This window comes from Chiloscyllium punctatum, chromosome 36, assembly GCF_047496795.1.
Source record: "Chiloscyllium punctatum isolate Juve2018m chromosome 36, sChiPun1.3, whole genome shotgun sequence".
NCBI classification, from domain to species: domain Eukaryota; kingdom Metazoa; phylum Chordata; class Chondrichthyes; order Orectolobiformes; family Hemiscylliidae; genus Chiloscyllium; species Chiloscyllium punctatum.
The window spans coordinates 63528812-63545782 of record NC_092774.1 but is presented as its reverse complement, the minus strand read 5'-3'; the positions used below and the strand labels follow the sequence as shown (position 1 = coordinate 63545782).

At 47.5% G+C, this 16971-nt stretch overlaps 1 protein-coding gene across 9 annotated transcripts; it reads right to left on the bottom strand.

The window, feature by feature from the left end:
• Positions 1-403: 403 nt before the first annotated feature.
• LOC140460589 (uncharacterized) lies at positions 404-14590 on the bottom strand. Of its 9 annotated transcripts, XR_011954209.1 has the most exons (6): positions 11068-11649; positions 9652-9820; positions 8568-8639; positions 7720-7894; positions 3589-3716; positions 404-2270 (listed from the first exon to the last, which is right to left on the bottom strand). XR_011954209.1 is itself a non-coding variant. In XM_072555198.1 (2 exons), the coding sequence occupies exon 2, from the start codon at positions 12886-12888 to the stop codon at positions 11812-11814; it is 1077 nt and encodes a 358-aa protein (XP_072411299.1). In that variant the 5' UTR covers positions 12889-13084; positions 14315-14586; the 3' UTR covers positions 11655-11811. The 9 variants fall into 9 exon arrangements, 2 of the variants coding, with proteins under 2 accessions (XP_072411299.1, XP_072411300.1); XR_011954210.1 differs by lacking the exon at positions 3589-3716; XR_011954213.1 differs by lacking the exons at positions 3589-3716; positions 7720-7894.
• Between the last annotated feature and the right edge of the window lie 2381 nt (positions 14591-16971).

Genomic DNA, 16971 nt, shown 5'->3' with positions numbered 1-16971 from the left:
TGATCTTTTGCTATAAAATCTGTGTCTTCTGATCCTGTTCCACAGCTACCTGTTGAAGGAGCAGCACTCTGAAAGCTAGTGCTTCCAAATAAACCTGTTGGACTCTAACCTGGTGTTGTGAGATTTTAACTTTGTGCACACCAGTCCAAACACTGACACCTCCAAAACGTTTCTGGTGAACACAGCCCACACTTCCGCCACGAAACTTTACAATGCTGATAAAACAACGCAGTGCCTGCATTCCTAAAAAATTTACAATTTCTAATGATACTAGCTACTCATTCACTGCTCCATCTGATACACGACATTGGAAATTTAGCGCAGGAGGCTGAAAGAAATGATCAGCTTTTAAACAAAAACCTCTTGGAGCTGAAAGCTTTCAATGAGAGTCTGAGTCCAGCAGTAAGTTCAGGTAACTTTTATTGCGACCCAACTTTGTTATAGCTTCAGATCCGCCCAGCAAAAAGGTGTAGAAAAAGTATCTTTTTTTAAAAAAAACAGCTCAAGGTCAAAGCACACACACTTCTCCCCGCGCCCCCCTCACCCCCACGTTCTTTACTATTTGTCAGCACCGAGTTGTCCTTTTGTAATTGGATCCTTGGTATAGCCATAAACTAGAAGTAGTATTGCCTCATGCACCAATTTGAACACATACCTTGTCTCCAAGTAGGTTTCTCCCCCCTCATCGGCTGGAGTTGGGGTGGGGGGGGGGGGGGGTGGGAAAGAAGGAGTGCAGAATAGTCAACCAGACTGCTGTGGGTCTGGAGTCACGTGTAGGCCAGCCCGGGTAATTAGATTAGATTAGATTACTTACAGTGTGGAAAAAGGCTCCTCGGCCCAACAAGTCCACACCGCCCCGCAGAAGCGCAACCCACCCATACCCCTACATCTACCCCTTACCTAACACTACGGGCAATTTAGCATGGCCAATTCACCTGACCTGCACATCTTTGGAGTGTGGGAGGAAATCCACGCAGATACAGGGAGAATGTGCAAACTCCACACAGGGAGTCGCCTGAGGCGGGAATTGAACCCAGGTCTCTGGCGCTGTGAGGCAGCAGTGCTAACCACTGTGCCACCGTGTAAAGGATGCACTGTGACGAGTGAGTGAATCTGTTCCCACAACAGCAGTTTCCTTCCCTAAAAAGGTTGCGAGTGAATCAGATGGGGGTTCCCCCTCCCCTCCCTGACAATTGTTTCGTTGTTAGATTCTGAACTCCAGATTTCTAACCGAATTCCAATTCCACCATCTGCCTTGGCAGCTCCCGGAACTGGGTTGATAGTGCAGTCGATAAAGGCACTCAGCCGTCGCTGCTTTAAACCCCCTGCGATGGCATGTGAACTCTCTGGTGTCCCCGCAGGTGGGAGGAGCGGTTAAAACTCTTCCCGCACTGATAGCAGGTGAACGGCCTCTCCCCTGTGTGGACCCGCTGGTGTCTCAGCAGATCAGAGGCCTGGGTAAAGCCCTTCTTGCACTCTGGGCAGCTGAAGGGCCTCTCCCCAGTGTGGACCCGCTGGTGCTTCAGCCTGTCGGAGGAACTGTTGAAGGCCTTCCTGCACTCTGTGCAGGGGAATGGCCTCTCCCCCGTGTGGACCCGCTGGTGGGTCAGCAGGGTGGAGGCCTGGGTAAAGCCCTTCCCACATGCAGAGCACCTGAAGGGCCTCTCCCTGGCGTGGACCCGCCCGTGCCTCAACAGGTCGGAGGAATTGCTGAAGGCCTTCCCACACTCTGTGCAGGGGAATGGCCTCTCCCCAGTGTGACTGCGACGATGAATCTCCAAATCAGATGGGAAAAGGAAGTCTTTCCCACAGTCACCACACTTCCACGGTTTCTCCATGGGGCAGGATTCCTCAGGTTTCACCATGGCCGAAGCTTCAGCCGCACACAACACGTGTAGAGCTCCTCCCCTCCATGAATTCCTCTTCCCAGGCCTTATAACTGTTTCAGGCTCCACACTCAGTGCACTCCAACAGTAGGGTCTCTCATCCAGTCCCACTGATGCTGAAAACGGACTGAAACAGGAACCAAAAAGCTTTGCTCCTTCTCACAGAATCAGTCAAAAATTGTTGCGGTGCCGATGGATTGAGTGACTGTCAGACATTGATGTCAAAGTGAGGACTGCAGATGCTGCAGAGTCAGTATCGAAAAGTGCGATGCTGGAAAAGCACAGCAAGTCAGGCAGCACCTGAGGAGCAGGAGAGTCGACATTTTGGGCATAAGTCCTTCATCTGTTGATTTTGAAACTTCCGTCTTCAGATCTTCAAATACTCTAAAAAGAGATGACAAAATTCATTACTATCAGTCCAGAATAAAAATTCAGAACAAGCAATTTGTTTGTGCTGTTATTCCACAAAATTGAAAGCACTATCCCACACTCACTCTCTCTCTCTCTCTCTCTCCCGCCCTCCGCTCTAACTCATTCTCCTGAAGGTGTTGATTATAGGGGCAGAAAAGCAAAAACATCAAGACTGAGTTTTGGAGAACTCCACCTGAAATTTAATATCTTTCACAACACTGGGATATTGCTGAGACTGAGCAGGTCTGATTTTGGGAAGTCAAAAAATGTCAATTCAGGGTGAACCTGCAATGCAGGTTCTTGAAGAACCACCAGACAAAATAGTTAACATTCCCAGGAGGTGTGGGGGGGTAAAGCAAAATGAGCCATCAAGGCATTGACACCGCCACCAGAGAGAAACTGAACATACAGACATGACAAACATTTGTGGAAAGCCAGAGTCATCGAGATGTACAGCACAGAAACAGACACTTCAGTCAAATTCTTCTGTGCCCAACCAGATATTCAAAATTAATCTCGTCCCATTTTCCAGCGTTTTGTCCGTATCCCTTTGAACCCTTCCTTTTCATACACTCAGGCTGATGACTTTTAAATGGTCATTGTACCAGCCTTCACCACTTCCTTTGGCAGCTCATTCCATACATGCACTATCCTCTGTGTGAAAATGTTGCCCCTTAGGTCTCTTTGCAGTCTCCCTCCCCCTGCCCTCACCTTAAATTTATTACCCTCGAGTTCTGGACTCCCCATCCCAAGGAAAAGCCCTCGTCTATTTACCCAATCCATGCCCCTCCTGATTTTAAGAGAGTCACACTCTGACGCACTAGGGAAAACAGCAACACCCTATCCTTCCAACCTTCCTTACCCAGGTAATTAAGACACCTATCTGAGTTTGCAGCGTCTGCTCCCTCCCCGGGTTCACTCCAGTTGCTCCAAGTGAACAAGTTTTCCCCCACCCCGCACTCCACCCACCGCTTCCCCCCTCATCCCCCTTCCTGAACAGTTAACAAAAATCCCTTCTCTTCAGAGAACCCTCACTGTTCTAACAAGTCCACACCAACCTCTGAATGGCAACTACACCACACCCATTCTCCTAATCCAATTGCTCTACATTTACCCCTTGATTAATACATCTAACCTGCACATCCCTGGGCACTGTGGGTAATTTAGCACCGCCAATCCACCCTAACCTGCACATCCCTGGGAACTGTGGGTAATTTAGCACCGCCAATCCACCCTAACTTGCACATCCCTGAGCACTATGGGTAATTTGACCTGGCCAATCAAACCTTACCTGGACAAAAAGTTAAAAATCACAACACCAGGTTATCGTCCAATGGGTTTATCTGGAAGCACTAGCATTTGGAGCGCTGCTCCTTCATCAGGTGGTTGTGAAGTGTAGGATCACAAGACACAGAATTTCTGGAAAAGCATTACAGTGTCCTGGCATTAAAATGATATATTGAACAAACCTGAATCGTTAAATCTTTCATCTTTTACAATGGATTGCAGATATCATTAATATGTAAATCCCAGAACTTCCTGTAAGGCACCTTCTCAGGATAACTAAGGCTTTATAACAAAAGGAGACACCTCAGCTCAAACAATGCATTAAAGGTGTGAGGTCAGAATCTGTCTGTATCCCAGTCTAGAGTCAGACTGGTTCTATTTCCAAAGTGAAATTTACAAAATATTACATGTATTAACTGCCTGCAGATTGTGCATTTTTTGAGGAAAATAGAATGCATATGTAAATATCATTTGGCAAACACAAATTCACCCCCATGGACTTGTGCATGTGTGTGCATGAGAGAGAGAAAAAGTCTGTTTCCATGCTGTATACCCCTATGTCAATTTGACAAGATACTTTTTTTCCTGTTGGTATAAATATTGTTGTAAATCATAGTGGGTACTAATAGCTCGATGTAACAGTGTGGGAATTCCTCAAATAAGGCACTGTAGAAATCCTGGGAGAATAGTATTTCTGGTTTCCTTCCTATTGAACAATATTAAGCACAAGCACCTACTTATTTCTAATTTTGGTTCACATTTCTTGTTTTATTCCCTGCTATGACTACACTCGGTGTCTGGATGGTTAACAGGCTGGGAGATTGTGGGTCTGGATTGACTTATTGTTCCAGAAGGTGTAAAAAAAAAGGGGGGGTCAAAGCATCACAGCAGAAATCCAGGAGGGGTGAGAAATCAGGACCCGAAATCAGAGCTGACACCAGATTCCCCTGTGATCAGTTCTTTGATGACCTGTGCTAACCCTCTACCTTGATCTTACTTTCCATTTGATCACCTCCTCAATATTGAGGATCCAATCCTTGTCATCCTGGAGCCATATCTCTGTAAGGAGTCCCATATTTTAATTATTCACTTCAATGTGTGCAGTCAATTCATTCGCTTTTGCTCCAATGCAGCACACATTCAGACATACCATTTTTAGTTTCAATTTTTATGATCTTTCGAATCCAGTTTTGATTGCTGGTACATTTACTCTCCATGTCTTTCTGTCGTTCTCGGATGTTCATTTTTCACATCACTGTATTGCTCACTGGCCTTGATTCGGATTGTCCATGCTAAATTGCCCATAGTGTCCAGAGATGTGCAGGTTAGGTGGGTTAGCCATGGGAAATGAAGGGTTAGAGTTTCATAGTAATAGAAGCAGGAGTAGGTCATTTGGCCCATCGAGCCTGATTCGCCATTCATTTAGATCATGACTGATCTCTCCATTGTCTCAGCTTCTCCTCCCTGCATTGTCCCAACTACCCTTAATACCTTTACCATGCAAAAACCCATCTAACTGTGTCCTGAATAAACTTAATTAAGCTGCCTCTATTGCTTCCTTGGGCAGAGAAGCATAGATTCACTATTCTCTGGGAAAAGCAGTTCTTCCTTCTCTCTATCCTAAATCTACTCCAACTAATCTTGAGGAGTGGTCTCACCCACCAGCAGAAATGACTGGATAGGGTAGGGTTTCATCCCCACAGTGCATGAAATCCCACTTTCCACCAAAATCTCAGATGTACTCACTCACTCAGGTGCTGTCTCATAAATGAAAGATTTCATTGTAACATCTTCTGTTCCCAGTAAGGACAAAACATCTTTGAAGGCTGCTCTGAAAGTCCAGTCTTCACAATGACACTTCTGGTTTCACCAAAGACCCAGAGAGTCATACAGCACAGAAACAGACCCTTCAGTCCAACTCGTATGTGCTGCCCAGATATCCTAACTTAATCTAGTCCCATTTACCAGCATTTGGCCCATATCCCTCTAAACCTTTCCTATTCTTGTACCCATCCAGATGCCTTTTAAATGCTGTAATTATATCAGGCTCCACCCCTTCCTATGACAGCTCATTCAATACATGCACCACCTTCTGCATGAAACAATTTGCCCTTCATGTCCCTTTTAAATCATTCCCCTCTCACCTCAAACATATGCTCTCTACTTTTGCATTCACCCTATCCATGCCCCTTATAAGTATTTATAAGGTCATCCCGGAGCGTCCGATGCTCTAGGAAAATATCCCTGACCGATTCAGCCTCTCTCTGTAGATCAAACCCTCCAACTCTGACAACAGCCTTTCAAGTCTTTTCTGACCCCTTTCAAAGTTTCACACCATCTTTCCTGTAGCAGGAAGACCAGAATTGAATGCAGTATTTTAAAAATGGCCTCACCAATGTCCTGTACAGCCACAACATGACCTCCCAACTCCGATACTCAATGCTCTGACTAATAAAGGAAAGCATACAAAATGCCTTCTTCACTATTCTGGCTACCTGAGACTGCACTTTCAAGGAACAATGAACCTGCACTCCAAGGTCTCTTTGTTCTGAAATACTCCCTTAACTGTCCTGTCTGGATTGCCTTACCGAAATGCAAACATCACATTTCCCTAAATTAATCTCCATCTGCCACTCCCTGGCCCATTGCCCCATCCAATCAATTCTAATTTATAGCGAACTCTCTGTACTTCTTATTCCCTAGAAGCTCAAAATCTCCATCCCACACACTCTCCCTCCATTCTCACTTTGTTGAACCTAATCCCTGCTGTACCTCATCCTGAAGGGTCTGGTTCATGCTGATTAACAGGGCCCCACTCAGGGGAATCTAATTGAAACAAACAGAAGACTCAATGGCCTGGACAGAGTTGATGTTGGGAAGATGTTCCCATTGGAAGGAGAGACCAGCAGCTGAGGGCAGAGCCTTAGAGTAAAGGGAAGACCTTTCAGAACGGAGATTAGGAGAAATTTCTTTAGCCAGAGAGTGGTGAACTGATGGAATTCATTGCCACAGAAGGCTGTGGAGGCCAGGTAACTGAGGATATTTAACACTGAGACAGAAACAGTTCTTGAGTATCAAGGGGATCGAGGGTTACAGGGAGAAAACAGGAGAATGGGGCTGAGACACTTCTCAGCCGCGATTGAATGGTATGGGCAGACCCAGTGGGCTGAATGGCTTAATTTCTGCTCTTATGAATAGGAAGGGCTCAGAGATATATAGGCCAAACAAGGTAGGACTAGTTTAGTTTATGAATACAGTCAGCATGAAATCAAGTATCTGTTTCTGTGCTGTGCGATTCTATAACCGTTCTTAAAACCATTTTTTCTGTTCCCTCATAACCATCCACTTCATTGTTGTTCAAAAATCAGATGAACTCAGCTTTGAATATATTCAATGACCCCCTAACCACAGGAAGGCCCCACCCCATTTCTGAACTCAATTCCTTTTGCTAATACACCACTTGCTCTGCTGACTGCTTAGTGCACCTGTCTGACAATGGGTATTGACTGGTGTAGAAAGACACTGAAACCTCTTTGTACATCCACATAACATTCCCGACGAACGGCTCGTGTCCAAAACGTCAACTCTCCTGGTCCTTGGATGCTGTCTGACCTGCTGTTCTTTTCCAGGGCCACACTTGTCAACTCTGATCTCCAGCATCTGCACTCCTCACTTTCTCCATATCCCAACATATCACCATTAAAACAATGCACCTCCTTTCTGCTTTTGTTTTCCCACAGCAAAGGCTATATTATCACATTGCAATCATGCATTTGTCATGTGTTTGCCAATTGAGACACAGATCTGGACCAACATTTCTAGACAAGTGAGTACTGCAGATGCCGGAGATTAAAGTCGAGAGTGTGGTGCTGGAAAAGCACGCAGGTCAGGCAGCATCCGAGGAGCAGGAAAATTCCTGATGAAGGACTTTTGCCCGAAACGTCGATTTTCCTGCTCCTCGGATGCTGCCTGACCTGCTATGCTTTTCCAGCACCACACTGTCGACCAATATTTCTACACTCTGTCCCCACCCTGAATTCACTCCCTTTCCTTTCAGTTGTTGCAAGTCAACAATTGAACGACAGAATGAAAAAAAAGTGGAACAGATGGCGACAAAAGAGAGTGCCGTCCTCACAGTTGTTGGACAGAGGAAGAAAGTTGCAGTTTGGGTAAAGCTCAATCTTTATTCAGAGAGACAGGAACAGCAGCAGGTGCTGCTTCAGAAGCTCATTGTTCAACTTCCGCATTCAGACAATACTGGTGCTCTGATTGGCAGGAGGACAAGATTCCTTCCGGTCCTCCCGAGTTCCCTATTGGTCCATCAAAAGTAGGTCATGAGTCGTTTGTGCGTACAACCAGGAGCATGCACAGTCTTTTGCTGACACCAGCGGACATGCGCTGTTCTTGCTGACACCGAGGGGCATGCGCATTATGCACTTCAGAAATGCTTACGTTCCTGACAGATTTGAAGTGTCCAAATAGCAATCGGAGGAAAAAAAAGTTGAACCACAATTTCCTTCCCCCCTCCACCCCCGTGGCTCGACATTGTATTCCTTTTGCATTTTGGCTGGCTGCTCAGCTTGTGTGTTTCTTTTCCCTCGGTTAGGGGAGCCACAAACTGGAGGGCATAGGTTTAGGTTGAGTGGGGAAAGATGAGGGACAAAATGCCAGAACGAGAGGACATTAGTTTAGGGTGAGTGGGGAAAGGTTTAAAACGGACCTAAGGGGTAACTTGTTTCACGCAGAGGATGGTAAATGTATTGAATGAACTGCCGGAGTGGAGGCTGGTACAATTACAACTTTTAAAAGGCATCTGGATGGGTGTACGAATAGGAAGGTTTAAAGGCGTTTGGGCCAAATGTTGGCAAATAGGAATAGATTAATTTAGGATATCTGGTCGGCACGGACCAAACTGTTCCATTCCATGCTCCATGACTATTTCTACATGGAACCAATTTCACAATATTAGAATAGGCAACTCACCCCTTACAGCCTGTCCTCAACTGTGGCCAAATTGCACATATTTCAACGCAAGTTTCAGAAAGATGCCTGCAGCTTTTTTAAAAATAGAATTGAACATGCTTTAATGTTGTTTCTGAGTAGCTATTCTCAACGTTAAAGATCAGCCATTTCTCGTGCACCCCCATCTCCCAGGTAGAGTCATCACCATCTGTCTCTCTCCTCTTAGAAGGACTTGATACAGCGATCAAAGAGGGATGGAGGCAGGAGAAATAACAGGTGGTGGGGAAAGAGAATGGTTGGGGGGGGAGGGGATGGAGCTGAGGGTGGGTGTCAAGAGAGAGAAAATGGACAGGGGGACAGAAAGAGAATGGACAGAGGGCAGTGACACAACAAATCCCACCTTCCCCAGCACCACAGTAATCATTTCTCAATATACAAATGGCTAAAGCAGTAGAATCACATAATCCCTGCAGGCCATTCAGCCCATTTACCTCACACTGACCTTCCAAATAGCATCCCACCAGACCAACCCACTTACCATACAGCCCTGGAGTTCCCCATGGCTTACGCACCTGAAAATGCATATCCGTGGACACTTCAGCACAGCTGATCCACCCTAAACTGCAGATCTTTGGACTGTGGGAGGAACCCACGCAGACACAAGGGGGACAATGTGCCAAAGTCGCCTGAGGCTGGAATCAAACCCAGCACTGTGAGGCAGCAGTACTGACCACTGAGCCACCATGCCACCCAGAGCTTTGATGTTCTGCTTTATCTTTTTAGCTTCTGATTTCTCATGCGCCCTCAGCAAAGGCTCTGCCCTCCTGAGATTTGTGGACCACACCCACTGCAGCCTCCCTTTCCCACTTCTCCTGTCCTGAGCACGTCGGTTCCTGAACCTGGTGCCAGACAGACACCAATGCCATCTGGCCTCCTGCTGCTAACTTCAGAGAAAGACGACAATCACCTGTCAATATTCTGCCCTTACCCCCAGCGCTCCCCCCCCCCACCACTCAGCCAGTTAGCTCCTCCTCCTGCCTCCCAATCTCAGATCCCCTTTACCTGCGTGATTCACACTCACACCCTTCTGACCCTGTCCACTGACCTAATCAGAAGGCTCTGTCCAGAGGGGAATGACCATCTCCTGGAATAAAGTGTCCGGTTAACTTTCCCAGTGATGTGTCTGCAGCCTGGCTTCCAACTCCATCTCTCTGAGCCAAAGGTCTTCCAGCATGTGTTTACGCTGAATCACAGCATCCAGGACCTCCCACCTTCTGCAAAGTGAAAGACAAGTCTCACCCTGCCCTCTCCAATATGTGTGTGTAGATTAGATTCGATTCTCTACAGTATGGAAACAGGCCCTTTGGCCCAAAATGTTCACATTGACCCTCCAAAGAGTAACCCACCCAGACCTGTTCACCTACCTTAAATTTACCCCTGACTAATGCACCCAACACTATATGGAATTTAGCATGACCTGCACATCTTTTGGATTGTGGGAGGAAACTGGAGCACCCAGAGGAAACCCATGGGGAGAATGTGCCAACTCCACATAGACAGTTGCCCGAGGTGGGAATTGAACCCGGAGCCCTGGTGCTGCGAGGCAGCACTGCTAACCACTGAGCCACCATGTCACCCAGTAACTGCTGAATTGTTTCTACTGGCCAAGCAGAGGCCGATAGCCAAGTTTGGAACCCACGAGGACGGTCTCAACCGGGACCTTGGGTGACCACACTACACTTAACACTGTCTCTCACTCCCATACATACACACCCAGTCACACAGACCCTCTCTCACACACACCTCCCACACTCAGATCCATGCACACACCCTCTCACAGGCTTATACTCCACTGCATCGACACACTTTATCAAGCATGCACATGCAAACACTCCATCTCTCTCTCTCATGCCCACACACATACACACACAAACCTATGCAGTGAATTTGCATTTGCAGATACATTGTGCTTTTTGAGCAAAATACAATCTGCAGGCAGTCAATCTATGTAATATTTTATAAATTCCTACTTTGGAAATAGAACATGTGAGACTCAGGACTGGGATACAGACAGACTTGAACCTCACACCTTTCTTGCTTTGTCTGAGCTGAGATGTCACCTATTTTTACAAAATCTTAAGTCATCTGGAGAATGTGACTTAAAAGTAGTTCTGGGATATCCATGTTAATGAACCGAAACCTGCAACCCATTCTCAAAGATGAAAGACTGAATCGCAACTGGACTTGTTCAGGAAATCTGATCAACTGCATGACACTGTAATGTTTTGCGATAAATTCTATGTCTTATGATCCTGCCCAACACCTACCCGATGAAGGAGCAGCGCTCCGAAAGCTAGCGCTTCCAAATAAATCTGTTGGGACTCTAACCTGGAGTGGTGTCGATTTTAACTTTCTCCACCTCAGTCCAACACCAGCAACTGCCCATCATTTCGAATGAACACAGCCCCCACCTCCTGGTGCTGCCAGGAAACTTTACAATGCCCATAAAACAACACAGTACCTGCACCCCTGAAATATCTGCAATTTCCAACGATACGAGCTACTCATTCACTGTTCCATCTGATACACGACATTGGAAACTTCGTGCAGGAGGCTGAAAGAAATCAACAGGTTTAAAACAAAAACCATTTGAAGCTCAAAGCCTTCAATGAGAGTCTGAGCCCGGCGGTAAGTTCAGGTAACCCTTTATTGTGACCCAACTTTGTTACAGCTTCAGATTCCCCAACCCCCGCAGCAAAAAGGCGTAGAAAGAGCTTTTTATTTAAAAACAGCTTAAGGTCAAAGCGCACACACTCCCTTTCTTAACGTGTAGGAAGTATTGCCTCATTCAGCAATTTCAATGTATACTCTGTATCCAAGTAGGTTTCTCCCTGTTCATTTGCTGGGGAATGGGACGGGCCCAGTGTGGGGTGAAGTGGGTGCGGGTGCAGTGTGGAGTCAACCATAGGCCAGACAGGGTAAAGGATGCAGCTGGGATGACTGAGTGAATCCTTTCCCACAATGGCAGTTTCCTTCCCGAAAAATGACGTGTGTCAATCAGATGGGGGTTTTCTCACCCTAACTCCACCCCCCCCCCCACCCCCACCCCAACTCCCCCCGAAAAATGGCTTCATCGTTAGACTTGGAACTCCAGATTACTGACTGAATTCCAATTTCACCATCTGCCACGGCAGGATTCAAACCCGGGAGGCCCCAGAACTGGGTTAATACTCCAGTCAATAATGGCACTCCTTCAATGCCTCTGCTATGGTACGTGAACTTGCTGGTGCCTCCACAGGTGGGAGGAGCAGGTGAACACCTTACTGCACCCGGGGCAACTGAAGGGCCTCTCCCCTATGTGGACCTGCTGGTGTTTCTGAAGTGTGATGGCCTGGGTAAAGCACTTCCTGCACTCGGGACAACTAAAGGGCCTCTCCCCCGTGTGTATCCGCTGGTGAGTCTGGAGGTTGAAGGCCCGGGCAAAGCCCTTCCCACACTCGGGGCACCTGAAGGGCCTCTCCCCGGTGTGGGACCGCTGGTGTCTCAGCTGGGCAGAGGCCTGGTTAAAGCACTTCCCGCATTCACAGCAGCTGAAGGGCCTCTCCCCCGTGTGGACCCGCTGGTGGGTCTGCAGGGTGGAGGAATCGCTGAAGCCTTTACCGCACTCTGGGAAGCTGAAGGGCCGCTCCCCTGTGTGGAGCCGCTGGTGGATCAGCAGGGCAGAGGCCTGGGTAAAGGCCTTCCTGCATTCGGAGCAGCTGAAGGGCCTCTCCCCTGTGTGGACCCGCCGATGGGTCAGCAGGTGAGAGGAATCACTGAAGGCCTTCCCGCACTCGGGGCAGGAGAGTGGCCTCTCCCCCTTGTGGATTCGCTGGTGCCTCAGCAGGGCGAAGGAATTGCTGAAGACCTTCCCACACTCGGGGCAGCAGAAAGGCCTCTCCCCCGTGTGGATCCGCCGGAGGGTCAGCATGGCGGATGTCTGGGTAAAGCCCTTCCTGCACTCGGGGCAGCTGAAGGGCCTCTCACCGGTGTGACTGCGCCGATGAGTCTCCAGAGCAGACGGGGCACAGAAGCCTTTCCCACAGTCACCACACTTCCACGGTTTCTTCACAGGACGGGATTCCTCAGGTTTCTCCATGGCCGAAGCTTCAGCCGCACACAAACGTGGGTACAGCCCCACCCTGCCGTGAATTCCTCTTTCCAGTCCGTATAACTGTTTCAGGCTCCACACTCGCTGCGCTGCAACGTAGGGTCTCTCATCCAGTCCCACTGATTCTGAAAATGTACTCGAGCAGGAAGCAAACGCTTTGCTCCTTCTCACAGAATCACAGTCAAAAATCATTGCAGTCCCGATGTCCCAGTGTCACTGTCAGACATTGATGTGAAAGTGAGGACTGCAGTTGCTGGAGAGTCATGACTTCAAAAGTGTGACGCTGGAAAAGCACTGTAGGTCAGGCAGCATCCGAGGAGCAGAAGAGTCAATGCTTCGGGCATAAGGCCTTCATCTGTCGATTTTGAAATTTCCGTCTTCAAATACTCTAAAAAGAGATTACAAAAGTCATCACACTCAGTGCAGGGTAACAACTCTGAACAAGCAATTCTACTTTCTGCGGAATATACTTTTATTTTGTTATTCCACAAAATTGAAAGCACCATCCCACTCTCTCTCCCCCCTCTGTTCTCACTCCACTCTAATTCTCCTCAAGGTGCTGATTCAGGATCTTACAGATGCAACCAACAGAGTCATAGAGATGTACAGCGTGGAAACAGACCCGAACGCAGGGAAAAGACTTTGTCTATTTATGCTATACATGCCCCTCATAAATTTACAACCTCTATAAGGTTACTCCTCATGCTCCAACGCTCCAGGGAAAACAGCTCCAGTCTGTTCAGCCTCTCCCTATAGCTCAAATCCTCCAACCCTGGCGACATCCTTGTAAATCGTTTCTGAACCCTTTCAAGTTGCACAACATCTTTTCCTTGGAAGGAGACCAGAATTGCACGCAATATTCCAACAATGGCCTAACCAATGTTCTGGACAGCCGCAACATGACCTCCCAAGAGTAAAGAATTAACATGAAAAAGTCTTCGATAAGCATTTGGTACTTAAAGTTTGACAAGGCACTGATGAAATGCATCCAACAATCTTGAAGGAAGGGACAACAGAAATTGTGGAAGCCGTAATTTATCAGTCTTCCATGGACTTGGAGGAGGTGCCAGAAGACTAGAGAACTGCAAACATTGCAGCCTGGTTTAAGAAAGGTTGTAAAGGTAATCTCAGCAATTATAGAGTCAGAGATGTTTTGCTATCCTATCTCTCCCATAAAGGCTGACAGAACAGGCTGTGAGCAGGAGTCTGCTGGGCACCACTTTCATTAATCAAAATAGAAAGAGCTATTGATTCAGCACCTCAGTAAATCTTGAGACAGTCTTGGCTCCTATGCATATGTTGGGATCCATGTAAGGAGATGTTTATAGTTTGCTTCTGTACTTAGAATTCATAAATTGAAGCCAGTGTACATTTTAAAAATATTCAAGATTAAAAGTACAGAGAGATCAATATTATACAACAATCCAACAACCCCGTCCCAGGACAACACGCGCCTGACCCTCACAAAGATGGCGGCCGGTTGCCCGGGTAACCCGAGAGCTCCTTCGCTGGTGAAGTAAACACTGGGGCCTGTGGGGCTTCTATTGGAGGCCTCAGGCCTCCCCCTAGGAGTTTATAAACTCCCCAGTCTCCCTCCTCCCGCGGTTCCCAATCCTACCCTGTCTCACTGTCTCCTCTCCCCGGGGGCAGGAGCCAGGTCTTGGCGCTCGGGCCTGGCGACCTCCCCGGGATGTTTCTGAAACCTGGTCCTGTCCTGAAGGAGGATCACCGGGACCCGAAACCCGTCCTCACATTTCTCCCGACACGAGCTGCCGGACCTGCTCAGCTTTTCCAGCGGCTCCTGTTCTTGTTCCTTCAGCCGCCGGCGCCATTCCTCTCCCACACTCAGTAACACTGTCATTGTCCGGCCGCGGGACCTACACTGCACATGCGCCAACACACAGGGAGGCGTGGTCCAAACAATGTCGTCACCAACTGAGGGGGCGTGGTTGGGGGCGCCCTCCAACCAATAGGGGACAATGGGGGTTGGTTTTCCCCGCCCCCAGCCCCTGAAAGGTGGGTTTCATTTAAATGTGAATGTGGTTTTCTTTTTAATGTTCAGCCTGTTCAGGAATGTTACTCCAGACCTTTGGAAGGCTGAAACATCGGGAAACTTCCAGACACAAACAAAGGGGTTTTAAAAAATGAATAGAAATAGGGAAGGTAAATTACAAAAGAAGCCGAGTAGAAAAAAACAAAAGCTTCTGTTGTTGTGCCAAAGGGAACAGAGTCGCTAAAGTAAATGTTGGTTCCTTGGAAGATGAAACAGGTGAGTTAATAAGGGGAACACTGAAATGACAGAGCTGCTAAATCAATACTTTTCCTCAGTTTTCACGTTGGAGGACAGCAGTACCATTCGGATTGGAACGAGCAAGTCAAAGTCAAATCAACGTCCGACAGGTACATTATTAGGATTGAGGGCAAACAACTCCCCTGGGCCTGATGGCCTACATCTTAGGGTACTAAAGGAAGTGGCAGTGGAGATTGTGGATACATTAGTTACAATATTTCAAAATTCCCTGGACATGAGAAAGATTCATTGAGTTTATTTAATAGAGAGGTTCTTGATTGTCACATTTTGGCCCACTCTCCTAACCTATCTTGATCCATTTGAATGGTTCATGTTTCCTCATTGCAATTTACCATCACGCCTATTTATGTGTCATCCACAAATTTAGCAAATGAGCCTTTTATACGTGTATCCAAGTCACTAATGTAGATTGTAAATAGTTGAGGTCCAAGGACCCAACCCTGTGGCACCTGACTAGTTACATCTTGCCATTCAGAAAAAAAGCCATCAATTTGGACTGTCTGTCTTCTGCCCATCAGCCAGTTACCTATTCTCGTTGTCATGGAAAGGCTACCAACCTCAAAGACCCCTCCCACCCTGGGAATGATCTCCCGCACCATCTTCTGTCAGGCAGAAGATACAGAAGCTTGAACACATGTACCAACAGGTTCAAGAATAGCTTCTTCCCTGCTATTATTAGACTGCTGAATGGAGCTCTCCAATGTGAAATCGAATGTTGCTTCTGCGCACCTCCTGTGCAGCTGTAACTCTGTATGCTTCACTCTGTCTAAGCGCAGTATGACCTGCATGTCCTTGTTTGCTCGGATCTGACTGTACTGCTGATTAAACAACATTTTTGACTCTACTTAGGTACATAGCACAGTACAGGCCCTTTATCCTACTCTCAGATCAGACTGACCTACATACCATTTATTGTACTAACTTTCATGTACCTGTCCAAGAGTCAATTAAAAGTCCCTAATGTTTCTGACTCTACTAACACTGTTGACAGTGCATTTCACACAGCCACCACTATCTGAGTAGAGAACCTACGCTGACATCTCCCAGAAACCTTCCTCCAATTACCTTAAAATTATGCCGAGAGTGTGATGCTGGAAAACCATAGCAGGTCAGGCAGCAGCCAAGGAGCAGGAGAATTGACATTTTGGGCTTGTGGGCTGGGGGTGCTGAGAGATAAATGGGAAGAGGGTGAGATTGGGGGAGAAGGTAGCTGTCAATGCCATAGGTAGATGAAGGTAGGTAGGTGTGTGTGAGTGTGTGAGAGGTGGGGTGGCAAGATGATAGGTCAGAGGGGGTTATGGTGCAGATAGATAGGAAAATATGATGGACAGGTCAGAAGGGGCAGCGCCAAGTTGGAGGCTTGGGACTGGAATAAAGTGGGGGAGGTGAGGAAACTGTTGAAATCCACATTTGTCCTGTGTGGTTGCAGGGTCGCAAGGCAGAATGAGGTGTTCCTCCTCCAGGCATCAGGAAATAATGGTTTGGCGATGGATAGGTTGGAGAAGTGGGTGGAGCTGATGGATTGAAAAGTTGATGGAAAAGGTCAAGAGGGCGTACTGAGTTGAAGTCACGGGACTGGGATAAAGTGGGGTGGGGTGGGGGGGTGGAAAATGATGTCTCGCATCCGCAGTCCTCATTTTCCCCTCTTTAAAATTATAGACACTTGTAAGGGGCATGGATAGAGTGAATACCCAAGGTCTTTCCCAAAGGTCCAGTACGAAAGGGGCATAGGTTGAAGGTGAGTGGGGAAAGATTAGATTACTTAGTGTGGAATCAGGCCCTTCGGCCCAACAAGTCCACACCGACCCGCCGAAGCGTAACCCACCCAGACCCATTCTCCTACATTTACCCCTTCACCTAACACTATAGGCAATTTCGCATGGCCAATTCACCTAACCTGCACATTTTGGACTGTGGGAAGAAACCGGAGCAAACCCACGCAGACACGGGGAGAATGTGCAAAC

What these genes read in the sequence shown, in the direction of transcription:
- LOC140460589 (XM_072555198.1), bottom strand. Translation starts at nt 12,888, where the DNA reads ATGATTTTTGACTGTGATTCTGTGAGAAGGAGCAAAGCGTTTGCTTCC.